At 36.1% G+C, this 21302-nt stretch overlaps 1 protein-coding gene across 1 annotated transcript in view; it reads left to right on the plus strand.

Annotated features, from left to right (window-relative positions):
* Positions 1–1577: 1577 nt before the first annotated feature.
* LOC124170032 overlaps positions 1578–21302 on the plus strand; it is a 105051-nt gene continuing 85326 nt past the window's right edge. The window contains exons 1-4 of the mRNA XM_046548717.1: positions 1578–1588; positions 4627–4692; positions 5628–5708; positions 11284–11370. Of these exons, the coding sequence (XP_046404673.1) occupies positions 1578–1588; positions 4627–4692; positions 5628–5708; positions 11284–11370 (245 nt within the window). The remainder of the gene's footprint in view (positions 1589–4626; positions 4693–5627; positions 5709–11283; positions 11371–21302) is intronic.

Genomic DNA, 21302 nt, shown 5'->3' on the forward strand with positions numbered 1-21302 from the left:
CATATTGTTTTTTTTGTAAAAGGTATACAGACCAGATAATAAGAGTTGGTAAGTTTTGCAGTGACTGTGAAGGTAATGAGGGATTGTAAACAGATATGAATAGAAAATATTTTGAGTGGACCAGGTACACTCTTCAAAACAGCTGGAAAACTAGAATTGCAAAAAAAACATGCTGTATCAGTTCTTTTGTTGTAATGGACATTGATTTTCGTGCACTACAAGTTATTTTAACTTTGATTTTAATGTTTAAGTTGGTGTTTAATGGGGTGTAATGTATGTAAAGGCCTACACGTTACCAAGCATTAGAATATTTTGTTATTGGTTGTTGCTTGTTGATATCTTCTTGAACGATAGAATAAACTGTGCTGTTTGCGATATTGCAATCCTTTGGGATTTTATGATATTGTGGGTGGAATTCAGTGATCTTCTACGTGAAAGTCAGTGTTGGCGTTGAAGACAATGTGCTGTTCTTTGTTTATTTCAGCACTATGGATCAGGATCTGATTCCTGAGGAGAAAGTGAAACATCTGATGGAGCTCTGGGACGGAATGGATCCTTTAGAGAGGTAGGTTAGTGCTCTAAATGTAATAGTTGAAATACCAGACGTCATTTTTCGTTATCGTTGTCCCAATTCAGGAATGAGGTATATTGTCGCAAAAATGAATCTTGATAATTTATTCTGTCATTTTTTTTGTGATCATCTTTAAAAAACCAGGATGTACTCTCAATATTCATAAATATTCTATTTTTAGGGAATGGAAGAAATGATAGACTGAGTGAATTTTCGAAATTACTATTGTCAAAATTATTTTAAAAATATTTGCTATAAATTTCATTTCATCTCCGTGCACACTATTATTCACCATCTAACTTTAAAGAAAGAAAACCAATTTATTTTAAAAATCAAAACTATAAAAAGTAATTTTTCAATACTTTTTAACATTTTATTCTTAAGTCTACAATAGGGAAGTACACTAGCGTTTCAAATGCACCAAACACATTTTTTAAATTAGAGTTCCGAATTACAAAATGGCGTAAAACCACAGTTTAAATCCTAGTAATGTATACTTGATTCGAGATGACCGTCCGAAATATGAAAAAGTTTAAAGGCCTCTTAAACGGGTGTCCATGTTTAATATCTGCAGGAATATTTCTCGGGTTTCCCACCGGGTGTCGTATCGGGTTGTAGTTCCCAACGTTTCCATGATTAACAAGGAGACTTTGCCTAACTGATGTCAAGAAAGAAGATGAAACCTTTTTTATTTGAAAGTAGTCACTTAGATAGGAATACAGTTGAAGGGTTTTGTCCAAATACGCCCGGGTTTGAGAGAAAAAAGCATTTAAAAATTGAAAAATATGGTCACGTTGAAGGGACGAGCCAACAAGCCAAACTAAAAACAGTACTATCATTTGGACATAGACCTCAACAGGTGCGGGCCATGAACAAATTTTAAGTTGCCCGAGTAGTATATTCCAGGTAATTAAAAATTCACATGTAACGACAATTCGTTCCCCAGCTTATACAGCTTGTTTGAAATCTCTAGGCACCTAAATACGCGGAAATAAGGACTCTGACAATGAGAGGAGAGTAAGTTTGTGGGAGCAAAGCATACCTCGCCCATCGATCGGTTAGGGCAAGAGGAATAGGGAATAATGGTCGGCAGGGTGCCCAAAAATGGCTTTATGGAGACACAATTCCAACGAAAAATATATACTGTACTTCAACCTACTGTCCAGGTTACTATGTGTCGAAAGAACTTCGTTCTAATCGTCTAGCCCTTCAACTATTCAGGTTTTGTGGACAAAATTTCTTTCTTTCCTTCCAAAATCCTATTATACCTACACAAAAAGTTAAGTTACCAAGGTGAAAAAATAGACTACGGGAGAGCAAAAACAGTCAGAGGAGCAAGAGCGACATTTAACACTTGGAATACTTCAAATTGATCGCATTGGTAGACGAGTGAAAATTGTTGTTTATTCTAAATACTAATACAGCAGGAACCCGGGAGACTCTCCGGACACATCCATGCTTGAAATATTTTGCTTTGAAAATGAGTTCCCTTCTCTTCGATGCCAGCACCTCCGTTTTATAACTCCTGCTTTGATGAATCTTGGCATGGAAAGAATAATTCGAAGCAAGGGTTAGCTAGCTACATAAATGTCAGTTTAGGGCTTTTCTCAAAAAGCAGTCAAGTAAAAAAATATAAAACGTCCGAAATGAACAAATTAGAAGAACATGGAACGGATTACAAAAAATGGAGGAGGTGGCAGACTGGAAAAAATTTACCGACATCGAGGCTCGAACCCTGAACTTACAAACCAGAAGCGCGGCACGGTACCACTCGGCCAAATCGCTTTTTAACAATAGGTGAAATTTTTAACATTAAATTCAACGTGACCATATTTTTCAATTTTTAAATGCTTTTTTCTCTCAAACCCGGGCGTATTTGGACAAAACCCTTCAACTGTATTCCTATCTAAGTGTCTACTTTCAAATAAAAAAGGTTTCATCTTCTTTCTTGACATCAGTTAGGCAAAGTCTCCTTGTAAGTCCGTCATCGTCATCAGGGGCGATAATTAACCCCTGATGACGATGACGGACTTAGTCATGGAAACGTTGGGAACTACAACCCGATACGACACCCGGTGGGAAACCCGAGAAATATTCCTGCAGAGCATACGCCGGGAAAAACTCAGATTCTACATGTTTAATATCGGCCGTGACGTCACAAAGCAGTAGCAGAAGGCAGCATATACGCCTTTTAGTTCTACCACTATTCTAGCATGGAAAAATTACTGAATTTGAGGATATCCGTTTTTTTGCTGTCATGAAATATCTTTAGAATACATAGTTGGCTGCTTCTCTGACTTCATCATTGCGTGATATATTAATATTCATTTACGTGTCAACTTCAAGTTTGGAAAGAGTAGTGCGAATAGCGCATTGAATCTTTAATAAATAGATGATTGTATTTAATTTTCGCTGGGTATATTTTGGTACAATGCCGTTTATCATGCCATAAATTTTTTTGTAAGAACTGATTCAAACTAATAGACCTATTACAGACGTTTTCTGCAAGACTAATTCGTTGTGTATGTATTCACGCCGGCCGGATCGTTCGCCCTTCGCAAATAGAATCATGGGATGTTAGCCGTGTTTCCGTGCTGGCTGGTTGTTGCCGCGGTTCGCTGTCCAAGATGGGTTCATGAAAAGTTAATCTTGGTTGAGAGAAGGAAAATCCCAACGATTAACCAAATTTTGATGTATTTTTGGTCACTGAATTTTGGAAAAAGGAGGACAGGTTCAACGCTCCTGAAATGCGAGGCGTTAAGGCTCAGTGTTGAGTGGTTTTTGATCAACACCTTATCCTATGTAATTTCGTAGATATTGCCGCAATATTAAATTATTGCGGACCTATTATTAATATTAACCCACTCTTATGTATGTTTACTGCAATACAAGGGAATCTTAAGGTGACAATGCGTTGGGTTACGCAAAAATCCGAAGGGACATTTTCATCAACAATTTCCTCGAGGATCAGATCCTTTATCACCATTTTTATGTGGTGCCCTCTATAGATGACTTTGGTTGGAGTTTTACTAGCTCTCTTTCTGTCACTATGGCAGTCAAATATCCTAGGAATAGTACCATCTTTGGCCCTGAGCTAAATATTACCTTCCATCAATTTGTATTGCATAATATTTTCGAAGTCTTCTTCCATCTGCAGACGAAGACAATTAGGATAATTTGAAATACAATGGATTTTGAAATTAGGTTTTTGTACAAATATGCCAGAAAATTCCAGAAGGGCATAACTTTTAATCAAAGTACTTTCAGTTTACACATTACATAGGTCTACACGGAAGATGGTATATTTTGACTCAACACACTTTCTGATAGGAATAAGTTACCTATTAAGTAAATTATTAAAATATAAATATCAATTAGATTCAACAAGACCTTAAAATGATCTTCAAAACAGAATGTCATCGATAGGTAAGAGTCAGGAGCAGCCTTGAACCATTTAATCCGTATGGCTTGTGCTTTACGCACGGGAATGAATATCTTATTCAGTATTTCCTTTCGACGTCGAGAAGCTATTTGGAACAAAAATCATTTATAATTCATTTTTGAATTCATGTTTTTCGTACAAGCCGACATTTTAGGAAGCAAACTCCACCGATTCCCGGAAACTCTCGCCACGCTAAAGAAGGCGACGGAATACAGCGATACTTCACTGCGTGCACTGCCTTGTGACGTCACATCTCAATCAAGATGGAGGCACTGTGTTTCAGTGCAACATGAAATTTTCCGACTTTCAAAACGTTTTAAAGTGCATACCCTAGATGCAGGAAATAAAAGCGACTATACTAATATTTCTTTTTTAGGCTAAACTTTCAAATTCGGCAACAAAAAAATTAGTGCACATCCCTATTATTAGAATTGGTTTTCTTTCTGTTTATACATAATTTAAAGTTAACTGCATATTACCCTCATTCAATGTGAAAATATATTCATCGAAATCACAGCACTATGTGATTTCCTGCCATGAAAATATCTCTTTAAAATATTATTATAATATCGTACTAATTTCTTTTTCTTTGGTGTTCCTTTTGTGTTTGCAGGGCCCATATGCGCATCTACATCTTTGTGATTCTCTCTCAACTCCAGAGAGCAACAATGACCATGTGGTGAGTATGCACTACTCCTCGATAGATTGTCCGTCTATGTGTGTCATCCACACTTAATGAACTCGTGTGGCTTTGTTTGAGCTTGAATCATGTGATGCTAGACCAGAAGTCTGAATATTTATCAGGAAGTAGTGTTAAAGTATTTTGAATTTTAACATTTGGACTTTTTAATTTCATGAAAAAATTGTTGTTCCAGAAGCATTTCAATGCTTAGTTTCATCATGAATTACAGCTTTCTGTCATTACCCTTTACGGTTTGGTGAATTTTTTGGGACTTCCCTTGCTCTTTGAGGCATTTAAAAAAAGTTATCTACGTTTGCATTGAAAGTATAACTAATGACAATGAACTCGAACGCCTCCATTTTAACAGTAAATCATGCTCTTGTGAAATGATAAGTGCAGTGAATTATTGAGAACTCAGTGAATGGCATTTGCTGTTGTTGATGAGATGAGAGCCTGTGTCATTGACGGGGGAATATTCCGTGTGATTTTTCATGAGGTATTCGGTGTTTGCAAGTTTCTTTTTGTATTATTATTATTAAGTCAGCAGGTTAAATTAAGCTATAATTTTTATATGTTCTGTCAACGACCTTTTGTTTGACGTTTCAGTTAAAATTGAACCATATTTTTACTTTTGTGCCTCTGGCATTAAGTCAATAGAATATTGTTTTTGTATGGGTTCATTGTAAAGAAATGCGTCTTAAGAACTATGTAAATATGTTATAAGAATGTTGCATTCATTGACTTATTAGTTTCAAAAATGTTACATGATCATTGGAGTATTGAAAATTAAGGAAATTTGTATTCTGGGTTTGAAAGGGTTTGGGCTCGTGATGGTAAATGGATTATGATTTACCTATTTCTTTCATATATTTTTTTCTATCTTCTACACTATGATGCACCATCAAAGAAACTGCATTTTCTTATTTCCCCAGGGTACCAGAAGAAATATCATGCTTCACGTCTCAGATCCAAAAAGTCGTTAAGAAGTTGTTTGTGCTACTGAAAAGAAAGAGGTAAGAAAATACTTTTTTAATCTTAAGTGCAAATCAAAATTAATTTATTAACTTCACATTTTCTTAGAAAAATTCCCTCATCTTAGGTTTGGCCAGAGTTGGTTTGTTTATATGAGGTTGGTCAGAAAAGACATAAATATATAAATATATATTTATGTCTTTTCTATATTTATGTCTTTTGTCTGGCATAAATCTTTAAATATATGTTGTTTATTTGAAACAATGTCATTGAGTTACAATTAAAAAACCTCTGTGCTATTTCATTGCCTAATGCAACCACCCATATGTAGTCCACTAGGGTGGTCCTTATTTCTCGAATTTTCGAATTTCTTTCGAGACACCCCCTCATTTTATGCCAATTGGTGTAAAAACATACCCTGTAAAACATTATATTAATTGGATCACGGAAAAACGTGCCGCATCGCACTCAAAGTTTAGAAAAGTTGGTATTTTCGGCTGTTTTTCGGATATGAATGGCGATAAGAAGGCGCTGGTTTTTTCAACTGATATTCTATGGTAACTAACGATACAATGGACATTTGGCATGATTCTCCTAAAATGTTTTTCAATTGCGACCAGTGTTTCCCGAGATACGGCCCCAAGAGTTTTTACTCAGCGCCCACCCTAGGCAGACATTTTTGGTGGCACGCGGGTTGCATACACTCAAAATTTGTTGATCTTTCTCACTCATCGTAAAACCATAGAATTCGTTAAATAAACTTCAATATTCGTCATTATAACCTTTAATGCTATATTTCTCACTGTTTATTGCCAAAACGGGGTATTATTTGGTCTTAGTGATTTATTCTCCATAGGTTTTGAAATATTTAAAACAGGGGAACATTAGTGTCCGACGACTTCCCGATCTTCGCGTCGAAGACACTTTTAAAAAACAGCTTGTATATGAATTTCCGGCATTGTAGAATTTGGATATGGAAACTTTAAACGCCGATCAAATATTCTTAATTGGTCATTATGAGAACATATCTGTTGGCCATAAATTACCATGCATTGGACAGGTGCTAAGGTTTCTTTTCTACAACTTTCTAAAGGTTTCTCTTTTAATTTGCGATATTTTTCTAGACTTCTATTGAAAGAAAAGGAAGTTTCTTTGGGAGAAATTGCGATAGTTTCAGCATATAATCGGGAATTAGGAAATTCTTTATCATTAGTGGCGGTTATTGCAGAAGTCAGGACGAAGAACTGAGTCGCAAATGGAAAAACAATTAAAATTCGTGCCAGCCCTGGACGGTGTGCTCAACATCACCCATGTCGATGGTTAAGAGAACATACCTCTGAAATAAGACACAGTAAACGAGAAGAGGGCAGACCTGGATGCATACTTCGATTGTTTAACTCTTTGAAACATAGAAAAGAAGGCTATCCTGTGACTCTAATTAGCCGACAAACTCTGAATTACGACTACGGCGATCTAAATGCGACGATATGAAAGATAATTTGTTTTTATTTAAACCTGACGTAAACCAATCAATAATTCGCAATACTAAACAGTTTCTGTTAAAATTTAATAATAATATGCAAATATAAATATAATTTAATAATAATAGACCTAAATTGCTGTTAGTAACTCTTAGACTTATGAATTTTGAAAAGTTTTCCTAAATATAGTTCAACATCTTCAAAGGACAGCAATGGCGAATGTAATGTGTACAAATGTTTTCGAGGAATATCAGAGAATATTGCCACCAGTTCTTCCTACTGCCTGACAGTATAGCGGGCTCGAAGAGACCTTCACTTCACCTTCACAAGATCACTTCGAGATTTGTCGCAGTTATAAATTCAAAGTGAGGGACGGGGAAGCTGTTCATATTTTGATAGCAGTATTTCATTAAAATATTGACGAATTTATCATAGATCGCTCATCTATCCGTCACGGTCGCGAGCGTTTACAGCAGGAGTACGCAGCAAACCTACGCAGAGCATTTGTAATGGAAGAGCTGGATACAGTTACCATATACTTGGACGGAATATTTCTTCCAGCATTGATGGGCAAAGAACTGGTGAATAGGCGTCCTGTCATAGCCACCAGTCCGGGAGCTAAGCATTTACTTGGGGTTACAATTTAATAATCAGGCAGTGGGAAATATCAAGCCGCTGCCGTCTATCAGATGCTGAAGGAGTGGAACCTACATGAAAATGTCCAAGTATTCTACTACGAGGGTACTGCGACCAACATAGGGAGACTCAGTTGCGAATGCACCCTTTTAGATCAGCTTCTCAAAAAGGATAATTAGCTTCTATCATGCCTGCATTACATATACAAGCTGTTTTTTTAAAGTGTCTTCGATGCGAAGATCGGGAAGTCGTCGGACACTAATGCACCTCTGTTTTAAATATTTCAAAACCTATGGAGAATAAATCACTAGGACCAAATAATACCCCGTTTTGGCAATAAACAGTGAGAAATATACCATTAAAGGTTATCTTGACGGATATTAAAGTTTATTTAAAGAATTCTATGGTTTTACGATGAGTGAGAAAGATCAACAAATTTTGAGTGTATGCAACCTGCGTGCCACCAAAAATGTCTGCCTGCGGTGGGGGGCACTCACTGTTGGGACCGTATCTCGGGAACCACTGATCACAATAGAAAAATATCTTAGGAGAATCATGCCAACTGACCATTGTATCGTTAGTTACCATATAAAATCAGTCGAAGAAAACCAAGGCCTTCTTATCGCCATTCATCTCCGAAAAACAGCCGAAAATACCAACATTTCTAGACTTTGAGTGCAATGCGGCACGTTTTTCCGTGATCCAATTGCAATAACATTTTACAGGATATATTTTTACACCAATTGGCATAAAGTGAGGGGGGTGTCCCGAAAGAAATTCGAAAAATCGAAAAATAAGGACCACCCTAGTAGTCCACGGGTAACTTTAAGCAAACAAACAATTCATATTTTTGTGACTTAAATTAAGAGAGTGCCTATAGTGGGCAACACATGTAGAGCATGCAGTCCGAAAAGCAATTTAGCGTTTTATCAATCTTTGGAAATTATTTTATAGAACGCTCGGTAACTCCTTGCCATTCTTTATGGAATGAATATCCTGTTCTCCTGAGATACTTGCCATTGTGGCTTTGTAGCAAATTTCTTGTTAAACAAATAGTTTTCTTTTTATGTAAAAATAAACCTGTTTCTTGTTGAAACTTTGTAACATTCTTTTATACATTCAGTTACCTTCTTTTGAAGTGGCCAAAAAATGAATATCTATTATGCGTTCTTTACGCATAATACTTTTTAGAACTCCCACATTTTTAGGAGATACTTTTAAGGTAATATTATCGGCAAGTAGCTGATTAAGGTACCTGAGGATTTTCTACGTTGACGTTTATCTTTAAACCCCTCGTTTGTAGCTTTGATTTCAAACTTTTGCATAATCATATTATTTCACTTGTGGCACGGTTTTATATTTTTCGACAGATCAAGTGCCAAATCACAATCTTATTATGCACGCAACAGCGATTAAACGTGAACATTAACTTAGAATTTAATGTCCTCCCAGTCTTCTCTCGCCCATGGACCTTTTTCCTACTATAATAGATTAAAACCTGATTTACAAAATTCTGCTGTGACTGTGATAGCTAATGCATTTATCGGTGCAAATTAATTCATCAATTCTTCTTTAGCCATACATTATTAGATACTGTTGAAAGTGACTTATCGCGCGTCTTTCTAGCTCCTAACTCTTCTTTCTCAGTCTCCTTCACATCATCAATTTCAGACTCCTCTATCACCTTCCTCGACATGAACATACTTTTAGAGAACTATAAATTCACCACTTCTATTCACAAAAAAACCACCAATCATGAGCAATATCTACATTTCACAAGCTGTCATCCGTCACACACCAAATACGCTATTCCTTTCTCTCTCCGTTCGCGCCCACCGTATTTGCGACAATACGCCCACATGTAGTCACACAACACCCTCGCCAAGACCTCGTGAAGTGGGGCTAACCGCATCCTCTTCTGAAAAAAAAGTCTGCCGGCGTCTCACATATACGCTGCGTGCACCGAAACAAATCAATCCAACCGACTGAACCTCATTTCTGGAACCCCATTCATTCGTGGTACCCACAAAATAAAAAATATACTGAGAGACCTCTACCCTATCATCAGTACAAACCATAATACCACCAGTCTCCTCTCTTCCTGTCCGTCTATCACATACAGAAAGGCACCCAACCTGCGCAACATACATATTCCGATCCACCCGCCCCTCTCTCCCCCCTCTTCTTCCTCCTCACAATGCAACGCCCAAGATGCAAGTGCTGCTTCTTATTCCGCTCCACCTCCCCACCAGTTATCAATAAATCTTCCTCCTCTCCCTGCTGCCCGTCCTTCAATGCCGTATACAGACTATCCTGCAATTTTTGCCCTGCTTACCACATTGGCGAATTCACCACGCCAGTCTCTATCCGCATGGACAACCACCGCCACTCCACCGTGACCCCTCCATTTGTTAAGCCTGTTCCTCAAAGTTCCCTCGCCAAGCGCTTCTTCCTCTCCCTCATAGAAGTTTTACCTGAAAATACCACCAGCATTGAGGTGAGAACTCGAGAATGGGCGCACATCTGGGTGGAAAAGGCTTTCAAATAACCCGGACTCAATTTAGCGCACTAGCCAATCGCTCTCCTTTCTCCCTCACTTCCGCTTACCCCTCCAAACCCCTCTTCATCCACACAGAAGATTTCCACAGTCAATCTCTACTCGTTGAGAATAGTGTCACTCCACCGAAACGTCGGCAAAGCATTTTGTGAGCGTCCTCTTTTTGTATGTCTCTATGTGTAGTTTGTATTTATTTATTTATTTATTCAACTTGTGTGTTATCGCAAGAAGCGTTTTCTTCAAGATTTATATACAGCGACTCCACAGTATTTAATCCAACAATTACAAGGAACAAATCCATTTGCCTCTCCGAAGGAACATGTTGCACGTGAAATTTATGTTGTTGCACCGTAATATAAGTTGAACATGGCACCTTCGATTCGTAAAAAGGTTTAATGATGCTGAAAAATATTTGATTAGCCGTTACGTTTAACGAATCTTTGTGGATCCCATCCTCCGCCCGAATTTCTTGTTCAGATTAGTCAAATTTTGCTTTATCACTAACACTTGGACGGTACATACTTCCACTGCACAAGCGCTCAACTATCGCCCACCGAATCTATTTCACTCATCTAGGACCCTAACGAAACACATATGGTCAGCTGGTCTTAGACGAAGCACAAACGCTCACCTCCGCTACTTGGAGAATTGGAGGTGAGTGTTTATGCTTCGGCCACTGCCGGCTGAGAAGATTCGCCTCGCTGGGCTCCCAGATGAGCGGATTCGATTCGGTGGGCGATTGTTGAGCGTGTACGCAGTGTAGGTACCGTACTATTTCTTTAAACACATACACATCCATTTATTACATATTTTACTCTGTCTTATTCTTTATTTTCCAGTTCAACCAACACATCACCTAACTAAAACAATTAAATGAGAGACACAAAAGATTTAGATAGCAAAGTGCTTAAAGTATTAATTTCATTTATTCATATTTTACAGGACTCCCCATGATTTTGTTTTGTCTCTTCAAAAGATACGGGGCAATAGCATATGGAGATTCAATCACCTTGATGAATACAGAAAAAGGTAGGATTTTCAGCAGTAATTGATATGTACTTTTAAGTCCGTTTTAGCAATGAAAAAATGTAGCGCGTACAGTGATTTTTATTTGCCTAACTCCCGTGGAGGCTACAATTCCTTATGGTATTAGGTTGCTGACATGTTGTTCACTCCAATGCAGACGAGGCGGAAAAAATCATACAAATATCTCAGTCTTACGTAATGATGTTAAGTTTTTATACAATTAAGCAAAAAGAGAAATTAAAATTGGATGAATATTTTAGTCCGAGGCTTTAAAAGGTGGTCCTTTCACTTCCGTTTCCATTGTGATATTAAATAACTCCTTCACTGTCTCCACCCAAGCTCCCTCGCCAGCTCAAGTGACCAAAAGCAGGTCATTTCCTTTTGCACACTCCAGAATACAAATAATATTTCGAATGTAGTGTGCGTCGCGATACACTCATGCCTCTGTTAACACATGGTATGGGTTCCTCGGGGTCTTTGCACCAATTGAAATTGCGTTAAAAGAGACTATTTTAAAATTTGGAAGGTAAGTATTATTTCCTGGTGTCATGTTTACAGAGAATCGAATCTCCTATAAACCGTATGCGAGGAGTGTTTATGATTGTGAAATCGGACGGAAAGGTGAAGATACATCCATAGGTTCATTGCCCATAAATTTCCAAGAATTAAAGTAACACTATCAGTAAAGGATGCATTACATGTTAAAAAAGAAACACCAAAATTTTGGAATGGCAGTTCTAATTCTAGTGCTGAGGCCTGAAAACATTATTTGAAATCGAAAGAATTTTTTTCAGAATTAACTCAAATTAGCTCAAATTATCACTTTCAGAAGGTGGTTGATTTTGGGCTCACCATTCTGGAATTTTTGGTTGTCCTAAAGATGGGTGAAAAGGAAAATCAAGCTCTAATAATTTTTAAAGTAAAAATGCTGCCGAATGTAAAATTATACGTACAACCATTCACCCATCAACTGCTTTAAAATTATTCCAAATACTATGGACATACTAGTAACATAAAACTACATAAATTCAAGTCTTAGAAATCATGCAAAATGTTTCTGAAGGGCTGACTAAAATTTAAATCGATTTTTTCACACACTATTTCATATGCAACCACTTTCCCTGCATCAGTAACATCTAGTTGACCAGTTTATGAGACTGATGCAACGAAAAAAATGCATGTAGTAGAGTATTTGTAAATTAACGAAACTCTTTTTATTCTAATATAATGGATTATGACAGAATCGAGCCAGGGTTAAATCAAGAATTTATAGGTTTAGTTTAAGATTTTGGCATGTGAAATGTTCGGTCTACATGAAAAATTTCAATGCTTCTCACCAAAAAAGCTTTTACCCTTGAAAAGTGAAATTGTTTTGCAATATTTCACAGTATATTGATGGCTAACTTCTAACAACACGTATCTTAAAAAAAGCAACTTTTCAGGAGAGCAACAAAATGATTAATATTTTTTACTTTTACACTGTAATTAAAAACTAAATGTTCATAAAACTGAAAAACAAGCATTCATTTCCAAGCAAAGAGCTTTCTTTTGTTGGTATTCTATTTTTTAATTTCATTACACGTTGTTTCAGGTACCTGTTTCAAACCGGCCGAATTTGAGATACGTGTTCTTAGAACTTAGCCATCGATATACCGGTTTTGAAGGGTGTTTCATGTGCTTTACTGAGACAATTTTTCAGTTATTTCCAATGCTTCAACGAGTTAGACGGATAGGTATCATGGGATTTATCACCGAGGATGGAAATAGACTGGTTCATTGAAACATTGGACACAATGGAAGAATTGAGGCTGAGGAGCACCAGAACAGTCATCACAACCTTAAGAAGCGTGTACCCATTTTATTAAGACTCCGGCGAATTAGGACAATTTTAGTAGAGAAATTGAAGCACACAGTGATTATTGTCATCTAATTTTTGAAAAATTTACTCGCTTTTGCTCACTGAGGGGGGCAGAACCCACCCACACCCCCCTGAACAGGCCTGCGGCTCTTTATGTTCACTATATGCGGTCATTTACTTTTTTTCCGCCATTTGTTACTTGAGATTTGTTTATTTTTCAGTTGGTTAGATTAAATATTGGGCTGTTTCCGAGAAAATGTCAACTTTATCTCTCACATTATTATTTAGGCTGTAGACATATTATCTTGATAAATCTACAGCTAAATGATTTTATTGTATTTGAAAATTATTCAGAGCCTTATTAAAAGTTTTCTAATTACATTTCCATTCATAGAGTTTTGAAGAAATTTGAAATATTACCCTTAGGATGTTGGCCTGGCAGGAATTCCGTCACAAGGTCATTTTGGGCATATTAAGAAGGTATTTCGATAATTTATTTTGTTTCTGTGTATTAAAATGACATTCATAATCGTTTTTGATCATGCTTAATTAGAATTTGACACTTTATTATTTAACAATTTTATCAAATTTATCAAAATATCCTATGTCATAGTTCTTTCTAATAGTAATTCTAATAAAAATGGAATTGCCCATAAGCAATTATTCCACTTTGGAGTAAAACAAGCGCATGGTACGTACGTTACAATATGAAAATAAACTTTTTAGATGACAAACGTGTTTCTCAGGGACTGAAAACATAAAATAAATTTCTACGAGTTAGACATATTCCCTATTTTATTTAATGCAATTATAAAAAACTTTGAGAGCATGTTCCGCTGCAACACTTAAAGTTTACTTTATATCATAGCACAACGAATTTACGAAATATAATGAACTAAAGTTAGCCACATTTCATTTGATAAAGCATTACATACAGCAAGTAAACACTGCCAAAATCATACTTAGAAATATCAGTTTCTGGCTGAACTCACCGCAATTGGGATTCATATGGAGCATTGAATATTTCTGTTACTTTTACCAAACAAGTGAAATAAATGTACTTCGATAAGAACTATCAACATGGCACTCATCAGCTAGATAAATCTAATAAGAGGAAACGCATAAAAAATCCGAAGCAGCTTGAGCAAATGAAAGATTTTCCACACAGAAAACCATGTTCCTGCATAGGGTATTAAACACGGGCCACCCACCACGACCACCGAGAGACAAGGCCTGAGCGCTGAATTGTGACGTCACGAGTCGTAGGCGGACGGAGGGAGTAGCAAAGACTGCCATTGATAGCGCATATTGGTGGGGAATGCGTAAGAAAACCAAACGATATGTGAACAGACATTTCTCCGGCAACAATTTTCCTTATATAATATCATATGTAACGACATTTAAATAATGTTAACAGTAAATCCCTACCTCGGGAAACATAATTGTTTCGAATGGACAAACGCCTTCGCCGAAAAATCTTCTTTGAAGAGAAACAGCTTGCTTCCAAATGCATTCCAAACCTCTAGAATATCATTATAAGTCTTATATTTACTAAAACACTTTTTACGCATCGGTGGTACTTATAACATAAAAGTCAAAGGATTTTTACATTCTTCACAGGGCTTCTATTTTTTCAGCATTGCTGCATTAAACGATGATGAAATAAAAAAGTTATGTTCCTTCACATGCGCAAGATTAGGATAAAACTAGATTGTGCTTTTGTTAAATTACATAGGGATTGTTTTGATTAGACCTATCTGCAAACTATAATTTCATGGCAATTTATGCACTTAATGGGGCGAATTGTAACCTTTTAAGAAACGGTGAACTAGGATTTGCTGCTTTAAAGTACCTGGGGAAATTATTTTGAATGGAAAAATACCATGTCCTACCTGATAACACAGAAATGTAGCATATAATGCATTCAGTTAGGAAAATAATAGTTTTTCTTATTGATCCAGTTGTTGCGAATACATTTAAACTTATGGACAGAGTCAAGCCTTTAGAGTAATGGTCAAGAATGATGAGAAGGATGTGGATAAACTATATTCAGCCTTGGTGGATTGGTGAAGAGAGATACTGCCTTCCTGTTGATGGATTTGTTTTCACTTATAACGCAAACCACATCCAGACCAACTTTTTCGAGACCAATGATGACTTTCTTCAGAATACCTTTTAGAACACAGGCTGACAGAGTAAGCTTCTAGAAGACAGAGCTCTAGAAGACAGGCTGACTCACTGGCAAAATATGGACAGAATCTTTAAATGAATATAGTAAGTTCTCTACCGCGTACACATGAGCACTAGAAGCTAAACTGCTGGAATTATATGCAGGTTCTACTATACATCTGCCCTTGTAGTCAAGAAAGGGTTTCAAATGAACTTCATTTATGAACTTCAGGAGATACTAACAAAACATTGCAGCAAATACAAATATGTCACAGATGCACCTTACTTACCTTCTTTTCTTGAACCTACTTACCTTTTTTTCTGGAACAAGAGACATTTGTGATTTGATAAAGTTATTCAAAGATTAATTTTCAGAGTCTGTAATTTTGTATTCTTCCAGTATAGCCACAATATCGCTATAAATATTTATATTATTGATGGAGTATTTAAATTCTATCCAACACATCATAGGTACTTTTTATACTTGAAAGAGGCTTGAAAAAGTGGAGTGAACTTGCCTATTGCTTTTAATTCCCTTTTTCAGTGGTATAATTTGATATTATTGTGAACGTATACTATTAATGAGTAAGTAATAAGAGGTGGTGCACACTCTTCCAAATGCTTTAATATTATAGCACACGGCTTCACGACCACATTCCAAAATGCTGAATACTTATTCATCTTCACCAGAGAATTTACGTTTCCGGAAGAGTCTAGCTTTTTCTAAGCCTTATATGCTTCCTGAGTTTTCAAACTCTCAGCTAAAGCAGCTTCCACAGTAGCACTTTCAAGACGCTGTTCCCTCATTGATGGCGCATCCCTGGTCTGCTCTGAAGTGGTAAGGTACCCAGGGCAATCAGGGAAGATCCTTGGCATGGCACCATCCCTCAGTTTTGGGCTGTTCAATGGTACAGCCAGCAGTTTTCCTGACTTCTCATCGAAGTTGGAGCTTTAATGAAGCACATCTTCAAACAGAAAATGCCGGATACACACCTTAAAAATAGAGATAATTTTATTGGTAGGCGGAAATTCAACTGTATTTTAAGTGAAGAATACCTTCGTCTGATAAGGGTGTAGTAAACAAGACTTAAATAATTCGCTGTGCACACAATGGTAGTTAGATTAACAATATTTGATCTGAAATGCCAACTTAAGACATGGGCCATATTTATCTCGCTTCTAGGTAGCCCATTCATTCATCCCGAGCGTTTCACATGTTTCCATAATTTATTAATTACTGAAGAATCATTCATTTAATACCCTCGAAGACTTTAAGATTTCGCTCCCTACACAATCGTTCTCAGATTAACACGATTAGCTAGTACATATTTCCTATGTAAGAATTGCTTAATGCAAAAAAATCTTCTTTTCTAAAACAGTAATACTACCCTATGCATGCGTGAACGTACAAATAATGTAAAATGCCATCGTAGGCATGGGTCATATTTATTACACAAGCAGGTATCCCATTTATTCATCCCGAGTGTTTCACATGTTTCCACAATTTGCTAATAACAAAAACTATTCATAACACCCTCAAAAAATCAAGTTCTTCTTAATAACAACACCTTAGAACACGAGGATAAGCGCCGTATTCTATTTAGCGTTGATATGCGAGAATTTCAAAGAAATTTAAGTACTATGAAATAATTAAAACCATTAATTATTCAAGCGATAATGCAAATAATATTGAAATCAACCTGCAAATACACTCGAGAGTAGAATTGTTTCAAGAAGCCAATAACAATTCGTCTATCGGTCAATGCTTGTATCAAATATCTTTTTAATTCACTTTTAATGACGATCAACATTTACATTATACTAACATTTTCCTGAATAATGACGCCGTCCAAATATAAAGAAAAAGATAAAAACTCACCTAGTATATTTCGTTAGCTGGGAGTCTTTTCTTGGAATGGCAAGGTTCATTTCCTCTTCGTCTCTTCGTCCATAGAAAATTTGAAAACGCACACTTTCGTTTCCTCCGTGTATTTTCCTTTGCACAGAGGCACACAACACTAGTACACTATTTCTTGAACACTTATAATCAATACTGTTGCCCACAAAACCATCGCAAAAGCTTTAAAACTCCAAATAACTTAGCGTTAAACAACCCAATCACCATTTTCACCGCAATGGCTTATAAATATAAACAACTGCAAGCATTGTCGGAAGGCGTGGTTGATAACCTACGGCTCGTGACGTCAGACAATTAGAAGGCATCAGCGCTCAGGCCTTGTCTCTCGGTGGTCGTGCACCCACGCGTAATAACAGACTCAATTGACCAAACTAATCGGTTGCCATGATAAATATTACAAAAACATTTCTTAATTATTTTTCAAATTACTCGACCAATTTCTTGAAATATGAATAGGTGAAGACTGAAATTTCCCTTCGTAAGCTTAAGAGAGGATATAAGACACGGTATCAGGCGTTACCTTGTGGAATTGCTTCATCATAGAATAAAATAAATTAAAATTATTTTGTTTTTATTCCACATTTTATTTTAAAAAAACACTAACCGGGTTTCAGCATCTAATGCTATCATCAGGTTCAGGTTTCGTCATCTATCATCAGTTTTTATCATCTAATACTATCACCCCGATGATAGCATTAGATGCTGAAACCCGGGTCGTCCTATTTAAAATAAATTGTGGAGTAAAAACAAAGTAATTTTATTTTTTATTATTCTATTAAGAGAGAATGGTACACACAATATAATTAGGTAAAACTGACTACCAATATCTAGTGCTAAGGCGAAAACTGGAGATCCTTTGGATGAACAGGGGCTAGTGTGACGAACTTTAACAGAGGATTATTTATGTTGATCGCCAGTGATGCCACTTCAGGAATACGTCTCTTTAAAGTTGTAAGAAAGCAGGGTACAAAAACATCTCCAAACAGCTTTAATGTCCAATATATATTGCAATAAAATCTTCTGGTGAGTAGAATATGAGAAGATAAAATTGCACATTAAAAAGGAAATTAACGGGAAAAAGAACAGAAAAAACGTTATCCCTAAAGCAATCAATGAAAATAAAATAATTTTTACCCACCTATCTTTCATGGAAGGTTTCTTTAGAAATATTTCGACTGATATCGTGTATCGGCTACTAGTTACGAACTACAGTCAACAGCATGAATCATCTTTAAAAATGGCATTATGTGCACTTGTTAACTATGGAATCAATCATAACCACACTTCTGATTCTGATAAAACCAAAATTTCATGTACATAATGTAATTTATCAAAAAAATGAGTAGTTTCCTACCTTATGTTTCTCCTTTTTTCAATTGAATACGCTTTGATGTAAACAAATATTTGTTTCTATGTAAACAAGTTAAAAAGAAATCGAATTTTCAAATATTACTTTCTAAATTTACAACCTTATCTTCATCAAATTTAATGTTTAAAGAACCATAAAACGATACTTTAAGGTCCGTGTACACAATAAATCACGCACTACTTGTGTAAGTTCATCCCGTTTTTCTTAGGGTAGCCCTAAAGTTTCCGATATATAAGACACTGAATGACTAATGCTCTTTTAGCACAGATTGAAAAATTTAATGTGTCTCTAAGTTACCAAGGAATTGTATTTTTTAATCCCTATGCCTAATCTTTCCTTATTTAAAATATCATTTTTTATTTAGGGCCTAAAAGTTTTAGTTATTCACATAGTTCAATTAAATAGAGAATATAAATAATTTTTGTTTGTTATCACATCATGATATAAATGTTCTTTTTTGATTACTGTTTGAATATGCATCTCCAAAGAAATGACATGGTGTAGTCCGATTTCAGTCTTCACGAGGTAAATACTCTCGTATCGCTTCTTTTACACTTCATACATGCTAGAATGTAATGCAAGTAAAATGGCTACAATAAAAAATGCTTAAAGCCTAATAAACATACATGAGAGTAGCAAATAGCCATGGAACAGCGAAAAAAGAAACCACCTCTCGTTTTCAAGTACCAAGACGTACTTCTCTTCGAGATATTACAGGGTAACTTAATAAGGAAAATAAGGATCATGCGGAAACACTAATACGCCGCAAGTGCACGCTTAGAGAATAAAATTAAGAAGCCAAATTAAACTTTCTTGAAATTTATCTGCTGCTTAAATAAGTTGGTCAAAGAATGCTCTCTCTCGTGTTCCATTCCGGTTCGTCCATTAGCAAGGTGGAATAATTTGTATAGAAAAATTCATTTTGCTTTCCGCGGTAATCCTTATTTATTTTTATTGTAATCTTATTTCACGCACAAAAAAAATAAAATAATTTACGCAGGTATACTACTCCATCAAGTCCTCTTTCGTAATACCCGAAACGCCTAGAGCAATATAGAATTTATTCCTCGATCCTTGTCACTGTAAACGATAGGAAATATAGAAATCGCCCCTTTCGGACCCTTTTTTACCCTTATATTGTGCAGATAAATATGAATGTCTTTATTTTTTGGTAAATTGACCCTGTTTTGTGTTATTCTAAGTGTAGAAAATGCATAAATAACTTATCTAACCTCAGTTTTCTGTGCTCTGAATCGAGACTGTCCTAGTAGACACCAAATTTCTATGAATATTGTGGATATAGTATATATCTTTATGGATATAGTAAGGATAAGGTCCTGATGGTCTCAGTCCAGTATTCGTTCGCAACTGCGCTCAGTCTCTCTCAGTTCCCATTGCCCTCCTTTTAAATCGCTGCTCCCACTATGGCATACATAAATAGAAAATGTTATTCCTACACATAAAGCTTCCATAGAGCTTTTATTGCTTAATTTTTTGTAGAAACAGATTTATAATACATCTAATGGGAACAATTTCAAACGTATTGGTATCACAAACAAGTATATCAAAGTACAACATCAAAAACATTTAAAATTTTGTTCTCAATCATTTGAATAAGCTTTTCTATGCGTATCTTAGACATTTTCATTCAAATAAAAATTTGGAGGTAAACATAAGCAAAGAATATAAACAACAGATTATTATACTTTTATCAAATTTTCCAAAAATAAGCATAGGTAAAAATGACCGGCGGGTCTCGGTAACGAACGTCCGATCCTCGGCACAGACGCCAACCCTGCGTATGGGACTTGCTCATACGTCCATTTCCACCTCAGCCCAGATTTTTTAGTATATATTTATACAGACATTTTTATGAATATGTATAAAATGGAATGTAAACATAAGCAAACATTATATACAAAGGATTATTTTACATAAAATTCGAGAGAATACAATACGGGAAAATATTTCCCATGCAGATGTCATTTTCGTATTAAAAAACATTCAACAGCCATTCTTTCTGCTCTTTCGTTCTATTGATTTTTCGTTTAAATATATAATTTTTGTGATTAAATTAGATCTGATGTCTCCTCTTTTCATTTTGTTAAAAAAATATGTGCTTATCAGTTCTGATAAAATGTGTGCCTTCGTGCATGGGAAGAGTTGGAACTTTAATTTCAGTAGATCCTTATCGTTAACACTTCCCGATCCGAAGGTGTCAAATTCTTTAAAAATATTTATTATGGTTTCCCAAAATACGTCATGTTTGAAACCCAGACCTGTGCGCGTCATGTTCTCATAGATAAAAGGCATAAGTCCAAGTCGATAACTAAAATGCTTAAAGAATTTTCCTCCTTTGGCATACTACTATGCATGATGTCCCTGATTAAAATACTAGTTTCATTTGTTCCCAGAATGTCAAATAAAACTCATTTGGCAGGCCGTCCTCCCCGGGAGCCTTTCGTTTTTTAAGATTTAGTTTTGTAGCGTCTATTTCCTGTTCCGTGATGTTTGTCTCGAAGCGCTGCGTTTCTTCGGGGTTGAGTTTGGGGAGAGGAGAGATAGCCGGTCCGTCCCCTTCTTCCCATTCCCCGTACTGGTGATAGAGCCGGCTATATAAT

The sequence above is a fragment of the Ischnura elegans genome, chromosome 13 (assembly GCF_921293095.1).
Source record: "Ischnura elegans chromosome 13, ioIscEleg1.1, whole genome shotgun sequence".
In the NCBI taxonomy this organism is placed as follows: domain Eukaryota; kingdom Metazoa; phylum Arthropoda; class Insecta; order Odonata; family Coenagrionidae; genus Ischnura; species Ischnura elegans.